Consider the following 22,231-nt stretch of genomic DNA (forward strand, 5'->3'; position numbering starts at 1 on the left):
CTTTGAACGGGTAAGGGCTAGTGTATTAATAGTTACAGTATGCCTCGTTGCACGCTCTATCATTCAGTAGTTCTCATACAGCCTATACATTAATGTCAAGGACCCCCAAATTAATATATGTGTACATGGCTGCACGGCGCACCCTCATCTGAAAATGTTTGGTGGCAAAAAATATTATATATTATAATATTATTCACACTTTTTCAAGTAGTTTTTTTCATTTTATTTTAGTAGTCGATACCGGGTTAAAGCGGTTAAACTGAGTATCAAGTAATTCTACAGGGACCTCCTGGAACCCCCCAAGGACCCCACTTTGAGAACCACTGCACCCCCCCCCCCCCCCCCCCCTTAGTTTTGTCCATTTGAACATTAGCGTAACGTCTGTGTATGTGTTTGTGCGTCATTCACTATTCAATCGTCAGCTTTGATGCGTGTGTGCATACATGCGTACTTGCATACATATGGGCGTGCGTGCAACGCATGCGTGTGCGCATGCGACGCATCGTGTGTGCATGCGACGCATCGTGTGTGCGTGTGTGCATGCGACGCATCGTGCGTTCGTTCGTGCGTGCATGCGTGTGTGTGTGTTTGCATTGGTTGGTTTCAGCCACTGTGACCTTTTTAGTGTATTTCTATCCTCCTGAGGTATACATGTAGGCTGCTTGTACAGAACAGAGACACTGTGTTCCCTGCCTGCACTGCTCAGTACATCCTGACACACATGATGATGACGACGATGATGATGAAGCCCATATGCATTCAACCACTTAACCCCCTGTTTAGTCAAGGGATGTTAATAAAACCTGGGGATAAATTCCTTACCAAACAATTATTCACCAATGTGTTGGTAAAGGTGTCTAGTAGTAACATATCTAACAAAGATTGAAATTCAAAATTCTATAGGAGAATATTTGACAGCTAGGGTAATTAATTCTGGGTACACTATACTATACTATAAGGGAAAAAATTACTGCCAAAAAATATGCTTTAAGTAGCATGTGAGGGTTCTAACTAGGTGTTTTTAATTATTCTGAATCCATTGCTAAAAACAGCCCCAAAAAACGATGGTTTAGTGATGAGTCATAGCATATTTTTTAGAGTAATTTTTTCCCTTATAGTATAGTGTATAGTAAGTGAATGAGAGTATGAGACCCAGAATTGCCCTAGCTGTCAAAGATTCTCCTAGGAATTTTGAATTTCAATCTTTGTTAGATATGTTAGACACCTTTACAAATACATTGGTGAAGAAAACGTTTGGTAAGGAATTAATTCCCAGCTTTGACAGGTAGGCTATTCTGATAAGATTCCCTGACTAGTTGTCTTTCAGAACCGCGTGACAACATGCAGAGCTCTGACCGTTTTTCCCCTCCTACACCAAAATCTCGTCGCCAAAAAATGACTGCAACGCATTGTGAGCTTGTAGATCTGGTTGAAGGAGCACTTCACCCAAATTCATAGCTGGCCCTTTCTCTAGGTCATCCTCAGACGAGTCCTCCATCGCCGCTTCCAGTCATCCCGGTTCTCCATACATCCAGCCAGCTCGTTGGTGCTTTGTGCGTCTTTCTTGAATACATCCACGTATGTTAGTGTGGGACGTCCTCGTGACCAGTGCCCGGTGTTGGTTACTTTAACACAGCACCAGTTTGCTGGCTGGCAGCTCCTGGTGTTTTTGGCAGTGTCCTGCAAGTCTCATTCTCCTGGCTGCTATTTTATCGCTCACCCTTAATATTCCAGCATTCAGATTCTTGTTGGTGACATGTGTACTCTTGCTGATGTTGAGCACTACATTCTGGTGTAGCACCCGTCTAGAGACTTCTGCAGAGTTGGCCTCAGGGTCCAGCATTCACTGCCATATATGAGAACAGACTCTACCGTCGCATAGAAGAAGCTGAGTTTGATTTGTCGGGGGAGGTTGGAGTTCCATACACTGGCCATGCCATTCAGGGCCCTCCATGCAAGTGCCTTCCTCACTTTAAGATCTTGCTCTGTTGAGTTGACCCATGAGCCCAGGTACTTGAAGTGCTTGACCTCCTTCAGAGCAGTGCCTCCTGTTGTTGTGAGAGGTGGAAACAAGTCCCCAGAACTGTCTTGTGTCGTCCCTTTAGCCCAAATGTATGACTGTATAGGCCTACTCATTGTTGTTCTGCATTTCTGCAAGTATTCAATCAATCAATCAGTCATGCACACTGAATCCTGATGCTCATTTTAAGATGGCACCATTTCTGTCTACTAGCTCTGTGTCTCAGAGGAGGGCTGGACTGACTGATTGATTGATTGATTGATTGATTGATTGATTGATTGATTGATTGATTGATTGATTCATTCATTCATTTATTCATTCATTCATTGAATACTTTATTAGTCAGAAATGTAAACAAGTCCTGGGGACTTGTTTCCATTGTGGTCCTCTGTATTCATGGGTTGCATTTGTAGTCCTACACCAGCCATTTTGAGGACCAACACAGGTGTTTTGATGAACGTAGAACATTGGTTCTATGCCAATCAGACAAATTGAACACCTGTGTTGGTCCTTAATATGGCCAGTTTAGGACTACAAATACACAATGATACTTGTCATCAACAAATACACACTGTATATACAAAATCCGCCATTAATTCGGCTCTTCGGTGCTGCAGAGATTTTGTGACTCCCCGAACCGAACCGAAATAAATTCTGCTCTAAAAGTGTGGAGTATGCATCGGCCCTTAGTGAGACGGGGGGAACTAAGGGGCGGCATAGCTGAATGGTTAGGGAGCCCGCTGTGGGAACCAGAGCCCTGGTTCGATTCCAGACCATGCCAGCAATGTCGATGTGTGTCCCTGTGCAAGACTCTTAACCCCTAATTGCTCATGCGCTCCTTGTAGGTTGGGCTGAAAATACTGAATTTCCCCCTCGAAAGGAAGTAGGTAACTATCATTAAGTAAGGTACCAGATCATGGTGGCTCCCTCTAGTGGTGTGGCTGTGGGTGTGAGAAGTAGTTAGAAGGTATTGAGGGCACTAAACCTTTAACTACCCACTCTGTCTCAGACGAGGGCTGAGTGTAAAATCCTGCCATCCTGTCCAACAATGACATCATTGTTGGTCATTTCAAACAAGATATAAAACCTTTTTTTATCCATTTATTGATGGAAGAACAATGGCTTCTATGTCACTCAGCACGCATATATAGGGCCCTATTTTCGTCCACGCTAAACCCTAAACCCCTAAACTTTTTTTTCCTTTTTTACTATTTTGATTTTTTTTTTTAAATAGTTCAAGTAGCTGATCTACAAGCTCACAACGTGTCGATGTAGATTGCTATTTAAAGTATTTAAAAATGTTTTTCAAAATAGTAAAAAAAAAATACTCCAATATAAATGGTTAATGAGAACATACATAACTCCTGTCAAACTCCATCATATTATGTCCGCCAACATTCCAGATATCTGTACCAAGTGTTCAATTGAGAAAGGTACCTTATTTCACTGTATGTGGGAGTGTCCTAAGATGCAAATATTTTGGAATGAAGTCATAAAGTGTATGTCCGGAATCTTTAAGATTACCGTTCCACTAAGTGCTAAGCTCTGTATACTTGGAATTCACCCAAGGAACTTTATGCATTCAGCAAAGCAAACTAAAATCTTTGACTTTGGACTTCTCCAAGCTGGAAGAGCTGTGGCATTATGCTGGAAAAGTGTTGAAGCCCCAACATTGAGGATGTGGTATAGGGAGCTCATGAACTCTATGGGGCTGGAGAGGTTGACATATAAAGTTTGGGGTAGACAGAGTCATTTTGAACAGATGTGGGAGATGTATATGAATACCTTGGAAATAACTACCTAATGTAATAACAATATGTGGTTAAAGAAAATCTTTGTAAATAATGTATGGGAACTATGTATTAGTATTAATATTACTATATAAATAGGCAGGTGCAGGTGGTATGTGTGAATGTGAGTGTCTTTATGTTTTTTTATGTATTGTATGTTAATATATATATATATATATATATATATATATATATATATATATATATATATATATATATATATATATTTTTTTTTTTTTTAAGTATTTCGTTACTTTAGATCCACCACAGATCAAGTTGATCCTGACTTCCAGCTAGGTCTGTTGATAAAAAAAATAACACATTGAACATGGATTCACTGCCACCTAGTGGCTAGTTTCACCACTGCAGCAGAGGAGAGAGAGAGGGAGAGAGAGAGAGTGAGAGAGTGAGAGAGAGAGAGAGAGAGAGAGAGAGAGAGAGAGAGAGAGAGAGAGAGAGAGAGAGAGAGAGAGAGAGAGAGAGAGAGAGAGAGAGAGAGAGAGAGAGAGCTCTTCCTGTTTAAAGGGACAGTCCATGATTTTGTGTTTTGTGTTGAATCAGACTGTCGTCTTGATCATGTCTGGAGAGGAGACTGGAGCCAGGCTGGTGTCAGTGGACTATGAGATCTTCGGCAATGTGCAAGGTCTGTTTGAAGCTCTGTACGCTGCACACACACACACACACACACACACACACACACACACACACACACACATGGTAGCTGTAGCCTACTGGTAAAACTATCTGTGAGCTAAATATAGACACAACAAGCTACTGTGTGTGTGTGTGTGTGTGTGTGTGTGTGTGTGTGTGTGTGTGTGTGTGTGTGTGTGTGTGTCTCTCTCTCTCTCTCTCTCTCTCTCTCTCTCTCTCTCTCTCTCTCTCTCTCTCTCTCTGTGTGTGCGTGCGTGCGTGCGTGCGCGCGCGTGTGCGTGTGTGACTGTGTGTGACTGTGTGGCTTCTGCATGAGTTCAATGTGGACTTATGCTGTACTGTATTTACTATTATGTTGTGTTTGTATGCAGGAGGGGGGGGGGGGGGGATTCCTGCTTCTGCTTTTGATATTCCCCCTCTGGTCATTTGGCCGGTGAGCATATGTTTTATCACTGGCCTGCTGTTGGTCATGACTGAATATGAATTAAATACCTTGCATTTTTTTATCATTATAATGATGGATTGATTGATTGATTGATTGATTGATTGATTGATTGATTGATTGGTCGATCAAGTCCTGGGTACTACTTGTTTCCATTGTGGATGTATTTAGCATCAACATAGAAAACAAAAAGACCTGTCAAAATTTACATAATTAGTGGTGTCTCATATTCCAATGGTACTGCATTGGTTCCCAAAGTGGGCTCCAGGGACCCTTGGGGTTCATTGTGTGTGGGTTCCAAATGGACTCATGTAGGTCTGTAACTCTGAGAGTGTACAAATGGGACCAAATAAGGGTCCATTTGGTTCCATTTGGACACTCTTAAGAGTTATGGGGGTCCTTGAAATGAAAAGGTTTATAGAACCCTGTGGCTATATGTTTAATATTCAAACAGCAGCTGACCCAGAAACAACTTCTGTTTGGACAATCCACTGCTGTTGAAAGACTGGACCACAGCACACGCTCCACTGCAAGCATGTGCACACATATACATCAAAGGGGGCTTGAGCCCCTTCCCTTTTATCCGTCAGTAAAAAGTGCCCTCTGCAGACCATGCAGGCAGTTTTCACTATGGTGAAAGAAACGCAAATGCCCCCCTTTCCATGCCATACCTGAAGGCAGCATTCAAGAGAATTGCCTTGTCCAAACTCTCCTGAACTTGAATGCAGCATCTTATGTGTAGAAATCCATGCCGTTACGCCTCATCTCCAGTATACTTGATTATGCTGCTTAATTCAGTATGGAATCAAGCACCGATAAATAGCCGACCTCCAAGCTCATATTTCCACCAAAAGGCCATTTTTAGAAATGTCAGCCCCTGCCTTGCTAACATGCTGTGCAAGACCCTGCTCCTCTGTACTGGATGGTATTGGTTCACAAACAAAAGATAAAGTTTTTTGAATTCTTTTAGACACTCAATGTTTGTTTTTTGATAACTATTTCTGAAAGTGTTTTGATTTCAACTTGAATTTATTTTAAGTAGGTCGGGAGTGGCTTATTGTCGGTATCAGCCGGTAACACGCGGGAGTCTGTCCCCGTTACAATGCGCTAGACCCCTGGGAGATGGACTGCTGAGGTGGAGCGCCACACCTACCATCAGCTCCCAGTACTTGCTGCACGACTTGCCAAGCCATGCTACTCATACGCTGAGTTGGCGGTGCCCGGAATCGAACCCATGACCTTGCGGTACAAAGGCGAGAGCTCTACCGACTGAGCGAAAGTAAAACTAAAGTGTGGCGTTGTGGTAAAGTCCCTGCCCACCACCACGGAGGTTGTGGGTTTGAATCCATTGTGGTGCATCCGGCTTTGTCGGGCGTCTGTGTGAACACAATTGGCCTGTGTTTGGGGGAGGGAAGCCGGGTGGGGAAGGTGATATTGGTCATTGCATGTACTCCTATGGGCTGGGCTGGGCTGGGCTGGGCTGGGGGGGGGGGGTGTTGGACGGGAGGAGTAGTCTTCCTGGTGGGGGCTCCTCAGTCCTCACTCACTGTCGGGTGGGTCAGTAGGATACGAGGCAGAAATGTGTGTGGAGAGGAACTAATTTGCATATTTTAATGTTCTAGCCCGTGAATCAATAAAGGCCTTTTATTTCTAAAACCACCTGAGTGCCTGGACCTGGATTTTTGTAGCCTCGTAAACCAGTCTCTTCCTGCCTTCATTCGAATGCAGAAGATGGGAGGAGTCAAGTTTACTAGGCTAGGATTTCTGTGCCTCTGTGGCACGTTTTTTCCTCTTTTGCTCATTGTATTCCCTTTCATGAGCACCGGTGGTTTGAGAGATACCAGTAGCGCCCCTGCTATCTTCTTTCTCTAATTTGCATAACGACTGAATTGGGGAGAAAAAAAAGGGTGTGAAAATAATTTGCTGTTTTTTTATGAAAAGAATAACTGCGAATTTACTACTAAAAACTGGTCCGTGACCCCATAATGTTTGGGAACCATGGTATGACAGTTATCTACTGAGGTTGTGGAAATCACACAGATGAGAGGGTAAAAACTGACAGGACAGTATTATTGTAGTTCCTATGGCTGCCCATAGATGTCACTAAAAGGTCCATATATTACTGATCTTCTTCACCTTCATCATAAAATAACCCTTGCAAGTGAGGATGTGAATATTATTCTAAACTAAAGCTGTTTTTTGTTTTTGTTTTACAGGAGTGTGTTTCAGGATGGTGAGTGTTTTATACATGCTATTTATTCACAACATCACAGCTCAGCGCAGTTCATAATATACTACTCTACTCATGTTAGAGAAATCTAGAACATCTAATCCTCTCCTCTCCTCTCCTCTCCTCTCCTCTCCTCTCCTCTCCTCCCCTCAGTACACAGAGAAGGAGGGCTTGAGGTTGGGTCTGGTAGGCTGGGTGAAGAACACTAACAGTGACACAGTGGTCGGACAGGTGCAGGGACCTGCTGACATGGTGAAAGAAATGTACGTACGAGAACCATGGTTATTGACTGACTGATTGTGTGATGTGCCCGGGTAGCTCAGTCGGTAGAGCTCTCGCCTTTGTACCGCAAGGTCATGGGTTCGATTCCGGGCACGGCCAACTCAGCGTATGAGTAGCACGGCTTGGCAAGCTGTGCGGCAAGTACTGGGAGCTGATGGTAGGTGTGGCGCTCCACCTCAGCAGTCCATCTCCCAGGGGTCTAGCGCATTGTAACGGGGACAGACTCCCGCGTGTTACCGGCTGATACCGACAATAAGCCACTCCCGACCTACTTGTTGTTGTTGGTAGGCTGGGTGAAGAACACTAACAGTGACACAGTGGTCGGACAGGTGCAGGGACCTGCTGACATGGTGAAAGAAATGTACGTACGAGAACCATGGTTATTGACTGACTGATTGATTGATTGAAGTATTTATTAGAAGTTTGCATAGGAAAAGGTACAGTTTCATGACAGTACAGTTCACTGGTACAAAGTCAACTAAAAGGATACACCCAAAAATCTTGTTTCAATGTGCATTGCATTCACCCATTCACACACACATTCATAAACCGATGGCGGAGGAAACCATGCAAGGCACCAACCTGCTCACCGGGAGCAACTATAGGGGTTCAGAGTCTTGCTCAAGGACTCTTCACACTAACTCTGAGGGGAGCCGGGATCGAACTGGGAACCCTCTGTGTTCTAATGACGGTTTTTCTACGCCTAACCACTGCCACCCCTAAACATTATTATTGTTATTAGTTATTTCTGTTTGTTTTAGTGAACTATAATAACCCTGATGTGGAGATCATGAGATGAGAGGATGAGAGGAGGGACACCATCATAGATAACTCTAATGATTCATATGTTAACCACTGGATGGCGCCAGTGACCACAGTCCAGCGCTCTGAAACCTCACCACTGTCAATGCAAACCAGAGTCTCTCATTGGAACGCACAAACACATGCACAGCACACACCCACACATCCACCCACATGCATGCATGCACGTACAACGCACACGCACACACACACACACACACATGCATGTATGTCAACTACGCCAGTTAATGATAGAGGTTCTCCTCATCAACACTGTTGCTGCCTGCCTGGGATTAAAGGAGTAGTTCACCCCCAAAATGACCTTTTTTCTATTGATTATTCACCCCATGTAGACTTGAGTTCAATATAATTATTTTGTTTTTGTTGCATTCCTAAGCTCCAAATGCTTTTGGGTCTCCATCCGGAATCAATGCGGGTACATTTATTATAATCAGATTATTGTTTTAGGAATGAGACAAAAACAAAAAAAATATTATTATTATGGGGTGAGAAATCAATAGAAAAAAGGTCATTTTGGGGATGAACTATCACTTTAAGTGTGTGAACGTGTCTCTCTCTTTCTCTCTCGTGACATCATGAAATCTGACAGTCTGTCTTTAATAATTTTAGCAGGGTGTGTGTGTGTGTGTGTGTGTGTGTGTGTGTGCGTGTGTGCGTGCGTGCGTGCGTGTAGTTGGGGTTCACACTATACCAGATGTCTCTGTGAGTGATGTCATCAGGGCGGGACCCCGCCCAGCCTGTCTCGTTTAGATGACATCACCGTCTCGAGGGACGCAGAGCTGAGCACACGCCCCTCATCTGTCTCCTACTAATGACCTCACACACACACACACACACACACACACACACACACACACACACACACACACACACAGATGTTATCTCTGATAATCTCAAGGACTTTGCGTGTGTGTGTGTGTGTGTGTGTGTGTGTGTGTGTGTGTGTGTGTGTGTGTGTGTGTGTGTGTGTGTGTGTGTGTGTGTGTGTGTGTGTGTGGTGCATATTACCATTACACATTCCACTGAGATTAATGACCTACATCACACACACTGTCAGGTTCCTTATGTATTTTTGTCGGATTTTTGTGAGGATTTGTAAAACTATACATTTTGGAATCTTCAGAGCATGGGGAATCCAAAAATCAATGTTTCCATTTGCACAGACACCTGCAAAGCCGCCATTTTGGACGTTAAAAATGGCCGACATAAAATACATAATTTGTGCTATCTTGGCTTCTAGACAACCTAGAAACTTAATTAAACATGCCAATCCTATGTTTTCTGGGTCAAGGAATCGAATGAGTAAATGTTGGGTGTAAAATGTTCCGGACCCCCACCCCCTTTCTGGGGGTTATCTATTTTGGGACCTCCCAGAACATTACGCCAGCCAGTTAATGTCCTAATTTCATAATATTAGAGTTGTTTTGTAGGGTTTAAAACCTCCTGGGTTCATTTATTATACTTTTAAATCCTTCTGACTTTTGGTTGGGGTCTTTCCTCACCCGGGACCCCCAGACAGACCCCTGAGTCTGCTCCAGAACAATGTTAAATTAGATCATAATTAAAGCATAAAAGTTGTTGTAGCTGGGCTCTGAAAACAAAAAGGAGTAGTAGCAAATACCAGGGGTCTTCCACAGGGGGTCCGGGACTCCTGGGGGGTCCTCAGAGTTACTACAGGGGGCCCACCAAATCTTGATGGGATTTGAAACTTTGATTGTTTTTATGTATTCAGGGTTTATGTACCGGTATTGTACTTTGATGGTTTATTAGTATTCTCAGTATTATTTATAAAAATTGCGTGTTGGACAGTTATGGTTGACAGGTGTTACTGCTGGGATTGCAATATTTAAGGTATTGCAACTTCATATTTTGGGACACGCAGACTAACATGTCCATTTATTACACTGCACTCACACACACACACACACACACACACACACACACACACACACACACACACACACACACACACACACACACACACACACACACACACACACACACACACACGCACGCACGCGCGCACACACACACACACACACACCTCTGTGTTATCGTCACCCCAAAACTCACACCCATCCTCTTAAAGAGCCCATGGTCAATTATGCCCAAGGAGATTCACTACAATACAGTAATTTCAGACATGCAGGATCTATTCGTCTTTATCATCGTCATCTTCAATGTCCAACCTAATAGTGTTGACACAGTCTCCACCATAGCATAGAGTGGAAGGCAGGTTATTTGAGCAGGGAGGGCAAGACCCCTGACTGGAACATACCCTCCACTCTCTGAATTTCACCCATTTTCTTTGATTGGAGGAAGCTTAGGGCAATCTTTCAGGTATGATTTATCCCGCATTGTGACATAGTTGGCACGGAGGATATGTGGGAGCAGTGCAGCACGAGTTGGTTGTTGGACCTTTTGAACTGTAAACACGGCATGCAACATGCTCCAATGACTGCAATGTTGATGGAAGCTCACCATTAATAAGCTCAGGAGAAATGGAACTCTTGCTAAGGTCCTTGAAGCGGTTAATGGCTTAATGTCATCATTATCAGGCTTCAAGTAGGCGTTGACCCATGACGAATTGTGTAGGCCAAGGAACCCTTGACATTTGTGACATTCAATAACTTGAACTCGCTCAAATATATCTATTTACTTTTTTTTTGTACCTTGGCTTTGACTGATGCAAATTTCAGAGAAGTAACAGCAGTGTCGGGTGACCAAACACATTATGTCTCACAACGCACCATAAGCAGCAGAGGCAAGGACTTGATGTGGAATCAGGGCATCAGCCTCTTCATGTGTGTGCACTTCCTCAAAATCATGTCCCCTGATGAAGGTATCGTATTATGATGCCTACTTTGTCATACCTGACAAATTCCCCTGAGCTTCCATCAATTGAAGAAAATAGATGGAATTCAGAAAGTGGAGGGTATGTTCCAGTCAAGTGTCTTGCCCTCCCTGCTTCAAAGGCTCTTTTATTGATTTGATTGAAGTATTTATTAGAAGTTTTGCATAGGACAAATTACAGTTTCATGACAGTACAGTTCACTGATACAAGGTCAACTAAAAGGAAACTAATGTAAGGCATAAGACGTTGAGATCCTTCGCTTTAACTCATAAATATAGGCAATACTTGAGCTCATCAAATGTGGTTGCAAAGCAGATTGCAAGGGATGGTGCAGCTGCTTAAACAATACAAACAAAGACTGTCAACATTATTAGGGAGGACATGTAGTGAATCTCTTTGGGCATAATTGACCATGAGCTCTTTAAGAGGATAGGGTGCAGGTTTTGGGGTGACGATAACACAGAGGTGTGTATGTTGTGTTGTCAGTGTGAGTGCAGTGCAATAAATGGACATGTTAGTCTGCGCGCCTAAAGTAATACGTTGCAACAGGGACGGCTCCAGGGGGGGCTAGAGGGGGCTTTAGCCCCCCCTAAGCCCCCCCTCCCCACAAACTCAATTAACACCTGTCAACCATAACTGTCCAACACAAAAATGTTATAAATAATACTGAGAATACTAATAAACCATCAAAGGTTACAGTTTCAAATCCCATCTAGATTTGGCGGGCCCCCTCCTGTAGTAACTGAGGACCCCCCAGGGGTCCCGGACCACCTGTGGAAGACCCCTGGTATTTGCTACTACTCCTTTTTGTTTTCAAAGCCCAGCTACAACAACTTTTATGCTTCAATTATGATCTAATTTAATATTGCTCTGGAGCAGAGCGATTACTGAGATACCGTAGGCTTAAGGGTCTGTCTGAGGGTCCCAGGTGAGGAAAGACCCCAACCAAAAGTCAGAAGGATTATTCTGGCTGCTTTAAAAGTGCAATAAATGAGCCCAGGAGGTTTAAAAACCTACAAAACAACTCTACTATTATGAAAATAGGACATTAATTGGCTGGCGTACTGTTCTAGGAGGTCCCAAAATAGATAACCCCCAGAAAGGGGGTGGGGGTCCGGAACATTTTACACCCAACATTTACTCATTCGATTCCTTGACCCAGAAAACATAGGATTGGCATGTTTAATTAAGTTTCTAGGTTGTCTAGAAGCCAAGATAGCACAAATTATGTATTTTATGTTGGCCATTTTGAACATCCAAAATGGTGGCTTTGCAGGTGTCTGTGCAAATGGAAACATTGATTTTTGGATTCCCCATGCTCTGAAGATTCCAAAAATGTATAGTTTTACAAATCCTCACAAAAATCCGACAAACATACATTTCTTAACATAACAAACCTGACTAGTAGTGGGGAGAGGAGAGGAGAGGAGAGGAGAGGAGAGGAGAATACGTCTGTTCATAATTTACGACTGGAAACTACATGACATTCATCAGGCGTCCACAAGTTTATAATGTCCATCTGGGTGGAAATTGTGTGTGTGTGCGTGTGCGTGTGCGTGTGCATGTGCATGCGAATGGCTAAAATGGTTTATGTATTTTCTTTTCTCCAACATATCATAAAAAGCATTTTAACATTGTGTAGATCAGTGAGCAACTTAGATGAAAGGATACCATTAACACTTGGGATGCCATTCGTTATTTTTGTAATTACTTGGCTACAGAGTGCCGCCATTCACTTGCGCTTTATTTTGAAGAGCCCCGGTAGCCACGATCGCGTCCATGTTGTGGAAATTCGCGGTCTTGTAATGGCGGTCTTGTAATGATTAGGATGAAAAATCCTAACCGCGGCCAACCGCCGCGGCCCAGTGTCGCCGTGAAAAAAAGCGGTTCTCGGCGACCGTAAGCGTTTTCAGAAGTAGATTCCGAGATAAAACCGGTTCTTTGCAGCAGCAATGAATAGGAGCCTATAGACCATATTCACACCGCTGCCATCTTGGATCACATGACTTCCTGGGATAACAGCCTGCATTACAAACCATTGTGAACAATGGAGCGATGGTCCCAAAATATGAGTTCTATTCAACCAATTTCTTTTTACCAAATTGACAAATGGGCAGATGACAACATCAACATCCCCAAAATGATTAAATAGAAGGGCACATCCACAATATTCATGGTAGTTAGGTTGCAGTGTTAAGGCCCATTCCCACTGGGCCAGATAACAGATATAAAAATCTCTTTCTCCAGATATTTTTCCATTCAAAGTGGATGGTAGATACAGATAAAAAAAATATTTGCCACAGATAAAAGTATCTGTGGCAAATATCTGTGGCAGATCTTTTTTTATCTGTATCTACCATCCACTTTGAATGGAAAAATATCTGGAGAAAGAGATTTTTTTTATCTGTTATCTGGCCCAGTGGGAATGGGCCTTTACTCTGTACAAAGACTTGCTATCTGTGCAGTGCTTGCTCCACTATCATATTAACTATTTGTTGTTAGATTGTTTTTGATTAATATGCAAAAATCACGATACAGTAATATTAACTATATGATGGCAGAGCAAGCACTAGTCTGCACAGATACTGTAGCAAGTATTTGTACAGAGTAACACTGCAACCTAACTACCATGAATGAATATTGTGGATGTACCCTTCTATTTAATCATTTTGGGGATGTTGATGTTGTCATCTGCCTATTTGTCAATTTGGTAAAAAGAAAATGGTTGAATAGAACTCATATTTTGGGACCATCGCTCCATTGTTCACAATGGTTTGTAATGCAGGCTGCTATCCCAGGAAGTCATGTGATCCAAGATGGCCGCGGTGTGAATATGGCCTATGGAGATCGCGTGATTCCTAAACCCACCAGGATTGAGTTAAGACCCGCCTCCTCCTTAAGCATGAAAGTGCCCATGAAAGTTAGTGCTGCTCGCTCAAGTGCAAAGTACCTACTACCTACTGATCTATTACAATAATACACGCAGCATAATAGGCCCAAAGCCATATCCAAACCATAACAATTTAACTGATAATCAGTAAGAGTTTTTTATTTTGAGCACAGTAGTGACAAATTAATAGCTTTTTCAGTACGTTTTTCTCTTTAGCAAAGTTACAAAGTTTTCCCTTTACAGTACAATTAAGTCAGTTTCAAGATTTTTTTAGCACAGTTTATTTTGAGCACTGTAGTGAGAAATTAATAGTTGTGCATTGTGCAAATGCAGGCTTTTCTCAAGTACAAGTCTTCATGCCTCTGACTTTATCCACCCTCCATGTGTCAGGCAGGGATTTCAGCCACTCCTGGAAGTCCTCGCGTTTCCGCGAGGCGGGTCTTAACTCAAGCCTGGTGGGTTTAGGAATCACGCATGGAGATCATAGAAAGGTAGACGCCTCCTTAGGCTCTGGGGCATAATGCTCTTGGCACTCGGCGACCCGTCGTTTCCGGTCGGTTCCCACTTCCACGTGCGTGGTTATTGGCACCGGAAATGTTAGGTCCTTTAGCATTAATATGTATACTGCTTCTATGAGTTATTTAAATGATGGTTATTAACATTATTGTGTTTCAATAAGACCAATAAGACCACAGTCTACTACTGTTGTGCTGGGAGCTGACCAGTACAACCACAGTCTGTTACTGTTATAATGGGAGCTGACCAGTACAACCACAGTCTGTTACTGTTATAATGGGAGCTTATAATGGGAGCTGACCAGTACAACCACAGTCTGTTACTGTTATAATGGGAGCTGACCAGTACAACCACAGTCTTCTAGGCCTACTGTTGTACTTTGCTACATAAACTGTCATTTTTACCAACCAGATTTGAAGAACATTCACAAATTACACCCAGCCCAGCTGATAAGCAACTGTTTTTTCCTAATCAGGACAGGAGGACACACACACACACACACACACACACACACACACACACACACACACACACACACACACACACACACACACACACACACACACACACACACACACACACACACACACACACACTGATTCTAGCCTTTATAAATGGCCTCTCCAGAGAGCCATTGTCCCACTTCCTCTCCAAAACACTTTCACCATGACCTCACATCCTGTTTAATGTGGGAACCAGGAAGTGACCTCCCATGAGAGAGAGAGAGTGGAGAGAGAGAGAGAGAGAGAGAGAGAGAGAGAGAGAGAGAGAGAAGAGAGAGAGAGAGAGAGTATGGAGAGTGACCTCTCTAAGATACTGTAGATAGATAGAGAGTGGGTGGGTGGTCTAGAGAGAGAGGAAAAACTCCAACATGCAGAGAACCAATCAGACCTCAGAGAGAGAGAGAGAGGAAAACGTAGTAGGAGAGAGAGAGAGAGAGAGAGATGAAAGAAGAGAGACAGGAAGAGTTGAGGAATGGTTCATGTGGGTGGATGGAGCAGGGAGAGCGAGAGAGTGTGTAGGTGGTTGCTCTCCCTCATTCTGTGTGTGTGTGTGTGTGTGTGTGTGTGTGTGTGTGTGTGTGTGTGTGTGTGTGTGTGTGTGTGTGTGTGTGTGTGTGTGTGTGTGTGTGTGTGTGTGTGTGTGTGTGTGTGTGTGTGTGCGTGTGTGTGTGTGTGTGAGGTCAGTCATTGTTTCCTCTCAGATAAATCCCCTCCAGTCCAAACCTCTCACCTCAGACAGGCAATGAATGTAAAACACTTCTACGCTATGTATAACAAAGTGTACAACACACACACACACACACACACACACACACACACACACACACACACACACACACACACGCAGTCACGCACACACACATTCTTAGATTGTGTGGTGCTGCATACAGAATATCTTGTAAACAACATGACATGTGAACAGGTTAACACCAACACCTGCATTGTATAACAATCTATCAAAACATCGAAATTTGAAACCGGTAACGTTAAACCTAGCCTAACCCTGACCCTTCTATGTAAATACCTTTTATTTTCCATTGTTGTTTTGGTTTCTGATGATATGTACTGCATGGTACTGTGTTCTATCTGTCTGTCATTCAACGTTATATGAGTTAAAGAGAAGGATCTCAATGGAAATAAGATGCAAGGCTTACCTGCATTTCCTTTTTAGTTGACCTTGTATCAGTGAACTGTACGGTCATGAAAGTGTACCTTTCCCTATGCAAACTTCTAATAAATACTTCATCAATCAATCAATCAATCAATCAATACCAGGACAGAGCAGTGCTAGGGGGTGAGTGCTAGGATTTGACTTTGAGGTACAGGAAGTGATACTGAGTGGTCCTTGAATGGAGCTGTGCGTGCGACCCGTGCGTGTGTGCGTGCATGAGTGTCTGCTGTGCTACTCAGTAGAGAAAGTGTGAATACCGATGCATGTCCTCAGAGCAGAAGTTTCAAGTTTCAATAAAACACATCTCAACAAAGTTAACAAGTAATGTACAGTACTTTTCTCTTCTTCTCTTCTATTGTATGTGTCTGTCTGTTCATTCATCCATCCATCCATCCATCCATCCATCCATCCATCCCTAGGAAGGTGTGGTTGAGTAAAGTAGGCAGTCCAACGTGTCGTATCACCAGAGCTACATTCACCAACCAGAGATCCATCGACAAACTGGAGCTGTCTGGATTCAAGACCCGATTCTGACCACCGAATCAAACGCACCCTGGCCCAGTCCTCCTCACAGACCTCCAGGAACCTAAGGGGGGGGGGGCACGTTAATATGTCCGTAAGCAGACAAATGTGTCTGTGGTTAAAGACTTGGCCTTGTCTGTGGAAACTTTAGATTTACACACCATTATATTGTTCTTATTTTGATCATAAGACCCAATTACTGAATGTCAAGTCATAATATGATTTACTACGACACTATGGCACATTAGGACTCCAACTAGTACTAGTGGTTCTCAAATGTTTTATTTTCAAGTACCCCCTTAACTCTGAGGGCTGTATTTTGATTGTCTGAAGTACCAGCTCTTATGCCTTAACTCAGTGTTTCTCAACCACTGTGCCTGGGGACCTTTGGTGTGCCCCTGAGAAGGGTCAAGTGTGCCCCTTGAAACTGCTTGAAAGCCAGTATTGTATTTATCATTTTAAAAATTATTTAAACTAGTGAAAACAGCCGATCTACAAGCATACAACGCCTCGCACCACGAGGCGTTGTGCGACATTACTGTTGTGCGACAGTCTTGTATGATAAAGCAGGGCTTTACTTTTCAAAGAAACGTACACATTTGAAACTTGGAGATACAAGGTTTCTTCCCGACAGTGACGATATTTACACCCCCGTATTATGTTGGTGTGCCCATGGATTCGTGGGACATGAAAAGTGTGCCCATGCAGAAAAAAGGTTGAGAAACACAGTATGGACAGGCCTTTAAGTTAAGGCTTAACTTAAAGGCCTGTCCATGCTGTCTCCGACCACCAAACATTTCGTCAGAGAGTTCCCGACTTTCCGACGCGCAGCTTTCCGAACTCTAATTCGGGGTAATGCTTTTCAGAAGATGCAAGTGATGTCATTTTGTAGTTGAACCGGACCTTTCCGACGAAATGTTCGGTGCAGAGACAGTATGGACAGGCCTTTAAGTTAAGGCATAAAGCTGGTACTTAAAAATAGAGGCCTGAGAGTTAACAAATGGCTCCCTTTGTTCACTCTCAGAGTTACAGACCTGTTATGGTCATTCAGGGCTAGCTCTGTATGTATTTCTGGTAATATTATTGTAACAGTTTCCATCTCCATCTGGCAAGGCCAAACAGGGAGAAGTTGGGTCAAATGCCTGATTGCTTGAGTCACATATTTGATTGTTAAATACTTAGAGTAGAGTAGTTCTTTGAATCAAAGACCTGGAAGTCTGAGTCAAAAGTATGGTACTATCAGTCAAATGTCTGGTAGTTGAGTTGAGTTGTTTACAGTACTGGGGATGCACACAGGGACTTTCATTGATTGAGAAAGATGAATACTGTACATTATTTGTACATATCTGACATAAAACACACAAGAAAAACCTTTTGAGCTCATTTCCATTGTTGTCCTTTGAGTGCAAAAGTGAGGTCAGCAACCTTTTTGACATGAAGTGTCATGTTTTAATTTTCTTGATAGTCAGTGTGCCATATCAACATGAAGTTTAAATATGGACACAACATCCAAATGAGATATTTCCAACTGATTTTGATCACAGGCTATACATGCCGTAACTTTTAGCTTTTAGTTTTATTCTTCTTTAGGAATATTTTATTTAACATCAGGATTTAATGATCATTAGCTATAACCTCACCTAAACTGCCTCCCCAGTCAGAGTTATCAGTTTGAATGAATGTGCAGGATGCAATTAGTAGCAAACGTGAGTGTTCTTAATTTTTTTTTTTTTTTTATTCTTTACAGGTGTAAAACCTCTCTCTCACACTTCTGCCAGTGTGCAAGTGATCACCCTCCCAGGCTCCCCTGTGCCAATGTTGGCACCCGTGCCTGAGGTGGGGACTGCCCATAAGTCTTGAGTCACATAGTCACATAGTCCTACATCTCATTAGTCCTAATTTGGTTAGGGTTAGGTTTTAGGTTTAAGCATAGTTTTACTGAGGTTAGGGTTAGGGTTTGGGTTAGGTTTAGGCATAGTTTTACTGAGGTTAGGGTTAGGCTTAGGTTTAGGCATAGTATTTTCACCAGGTTAACATCTTATCACCAGATTCGGACATTGAGATGAGATGAGATGTAGTAACAATGACATGTCGGACCAATGCCATGGCACCGCCTCAGGTTGCCTAACCAGTGGTTCTCAACCTTTTCAGGCCGCAACCCCCATAATAATCATATTTTAACTGGGGACCCCCCCCCCCCCCCCAAGAGTTGAGGCATTACATTTTGAACTAGAAGCAGTGCTCTTCCGAGCACAGGTCTCCACCAGGCCGTGCGTCCTGGTGGTGCTACTGTATAATAGGCCAATGTAAAAAGGGTGGCATATGTTCTTCACCTTAGATCTTTCATGGCAATCGGACGCTGCATGCATGATTTCAAGCATTGTGTTCCAAAAATGTGTTTTGCTAAAGTCTACCTGCTGGTGGCGCTATAACAGGACAATGTTAAAAAGGTAGCATTTGTTCCTTGACCTAGTGGGAATATGTGTGGCAAATGTCACGGTAATCGCAAGCTGCGTTGATGATTTGAGGCATTTTGTTCAAAAACGGAGCAATCCTGCAAACTTTGGAAGCTAATATTAGCCAATCAGGATGGAATGTGAAATATCAGACGGATCGGACTTGATCACATGACTATAGAGATACTGTGTACCGATTTGCGTGATTTTTGGATAAAATCTCAAGGAGTAATATCCAAAAATGTGTTTTACATAAGTCGGCCCAAAGGTGGCGCTATAAAAGGCTGATGTGAAAAATGCAGGGCAAAGGTTTATCCTTAGCCTCTAGGGAGTGCGCTTACAAAGTTTGAAACTGATCGGTGGAGTTATAGGTAAAACCACAAATCGGGCTGTTATAGCGCCACCATGAGGCTGATAAAAAAAAATTAAGTGGCATTTCTTCCTCTGCCTAGTGGGAATGTGTGTGCGCGATTTCATGATAATTGCACTTTGCGTTTGTGATTTGAGGCATTTTGTTCAAAACGGCTCGATCCCACAAACTTTGGAAGCCAATCTTAGCCAATCAGGATGGAATATGCAAAATCGGACAGATCCGTGTCGATCACATGACTGTCGAGATATTGCCTACCGATTTGTAGGATTTTTGGACAAAATCTGTAAGAGTAGTGCACAGAAATGTGTTTAGCGAACATCGGCCACTAGTTGGCGCTAGAAAAGGCCCATTTGAAAAATTTAGGGCAGAGGTTCTAGATTGGCATCCAGGGAATGTGTGTGCTCACTTTGGCAGCGACCGGGCCAACGGCGACTGAGATTTGGCGCTCACAAACTGCGAGGACGCACGCACGCACGCACACACAGACGGACGGACGGACGGACGGACGCACGGACGGACGGACGGACGGACGGAGGGGAAAACATACTCTCCCTCAGCCTTCGGCTGGTGGAGACAATAACTCGGTTCTAGTGTGAAAATAGCAGATCTACATGCTCACTACGAGCATGTAGATGGGCTATTTTCACAATTTCTGCCTCAAAAGTTCATCATCTGGGGACCCCCCCAAAATAATGTGGGGACCCTCCTGGGGTCCTCCTGACCCACAGGTTGAGAACCACTGTGTGCTAGACAATTAAAAAAAAAGCAGAGAACAACATGGATAAGTGTAAGAGGAACCTTTTACAAGTCATACACAGAATAAATGTGCTAAATGCTAGAATGTGATGTATTGTGTTCACATGAGAAAGCACAGTGTGACCCTGAGCAGCCCACTGTGTGGGTGAAGTGGACTCTCCACTTTATGGTTGTTATCATGAAGAGAGAGATGGAGAGAGAACAGGGATGATGGACAGAGATGACATTCAGTGTGTTATTATCTGAGGTCTTTCAGGGTCTTTTCGCTCCACTCAGAATTCGTCATTGATTAATCGCTTTAACCCCTGTTCTTCTTGGCAGAGATGTAAAGCAAATTGTCACAAAAAATATATTACTGTATGTCATATTTAGGTTCTATTAAAAATATGTCAAAATATTTCAAAAATGTTTCATGTTTTTTTTTCAAACACTGCAGATCTACAACCACACAGCACTCTGCACCGCGCTACATTCTGAGGTTGTAGATCTGCTGTTTCGGTCTGTCTCTCTCCCTCCACTCATGTTCTCCCTCCCACTCACTCACTCAACAACAAGCAGTGATTAAACAGACAATAGCAGCTAAACGTTTTAACCTTTTCAGAGCATGTCGTGTGTTTACCATGTTGTGTTGTTCAGCCTCTCGCTTTATCTTCTCTCTGCAGTTAAAATGTTAAAGCTTTTGCATCATGCTTCTGATTAAACAAAAATCCAATTATTTAATACATATAGAATATAGCGTGGCTCTAGGGCAAAACCTTTCATCTCCATATTTTAACTTTGTGTGTTCTTTTGTAAATTACGGTAATGTCTACTTGATGTCCTACTACAGTGTCACACAAAAGCATCAAAAGTAGCAGATCTACAAGCGCGAAACGCAGCGCGAAATCACGCATTTCAAGCTTGTAGATCTGCTACTTCTGATGCTTTTGAAATTGAATCCTGAGTAACACTATTACTTTATTTTGTTTATTTAACAGGAATGCACACCATAACCCCTTGAACCTTATAGCACTTAAACCCTATATCATCCCCATTCTGAGCTGAACATTTGCCCAGAAGATAGCAGATCTACACTCTCACAAAGTGCTGCATTACTAAGTGTTGGTGCTTGATGATCTGCTATTTTCTGCAAAGATATTTAGTGTAGAGCCCGTACATTCAACTAAGTATAGCGTTTAACGATTGACTTATACCCCCAAACCCCATACAGAGATCCTCAGGACTTTGTACTAGTGTCTTTTCTATTTCCTCTCTACATTAAATATCCTTGCTGAAAATAGCCGATCTAGAAGCTTACGTTTACAGATGTGCTATTTTCGAAGAGTTTCGCCTAGAATATGGATGATGTTGAGGGCTATACACAGCAAGCACTATAACTGTAAAAATATAATTCACCACTGTCATTATTAGTTATTGTGTGTACTTTACTTCATGTCTTTAAACAATAAATTAACTCTGAGGATTTTATTGTGTATTCTAGAGAAAGAAATCCCCAACGAGTGTGAATCTTGAAAGTGTATTTATTCTTATTTGTTGCACTACAAACACTAAAAAGTGACTACAATTAAATTGGTGTGTGTACACACAGGCATCTGTACATAATTACAATTGCTTATGTATTTTTGAAGAATCACATTTCCCATCTCCTATAATTACAGCAATTCAGCCATATAAAAGAATCAATCATTAATAAAAGAATCATTACATAATAATTCTATAGTAATTGCATTAATGTTCAAGACTCTGACAATAAAACATTATTATTCCTTATAGACATTATTAATGTACATTAATGAAAATGTTGAGTTGAATTTAAACTTGAAAGCAATAAAATAAAACACAATCAAGTCTTTGTACCAGCAAAGAAATTCTGAAAAGATTTCAACGTCTCACAGACAGAGAATATATATTTTTTACGAAATACTTTCTGAATAGGCTATTCAAATACTT

The 22,231-nt window shown here is 42.5% G+C and overlaps 1 protein-coding gene across 1 annotated transcript in view; it reads left to right on the forward strand.

Annotated features, from left to right (window-relative positions):
* The window catches only part of acyp2 (acylphosphatase 2, muscle type), a gene marked incomplete at both ends in the record, with an annotated part of 30,272 nt that extends 13,564 nt beyond the window's left edge, over positions 1 to 16,708 (forward strand). Inside the window, 4 exons of the mRNA XM_080740121.1 lie at positions 4,372 to 4,453; positions 7,123 to 7,139; positions 7,290 to 7,399; positions 16,594 to 16,708. Coding sequence (XP_080596247.1) covers positions 4,372 to 4,453; positions 7,123 to 7,139; positions 7,290 to 7,399; positions 16,594 to 16,708 — 324 coding nt within the window. The remainder of the gene's footprint in view (positions 1 to 4,371; positions 4,454 to 7,122; positions 7,140 to 7,289; positions 7,400 to 16,593) is intronic.
* Positions 16,709 to 22,231: the final 5,523 nt, after the last annotated feature.

Source organism: Nannobrachium achirus, assembly GCF_963921795.1.
Source record: "Nannobrachium achirus genome assembly, chromosome: 13".
Lineage (NCBI taxonomy): Eukaryota > Metazoa > Chordata > Actinopteri > Myctophiformes > Myctophidae > Nannobrachium > Nannobrachium achirus.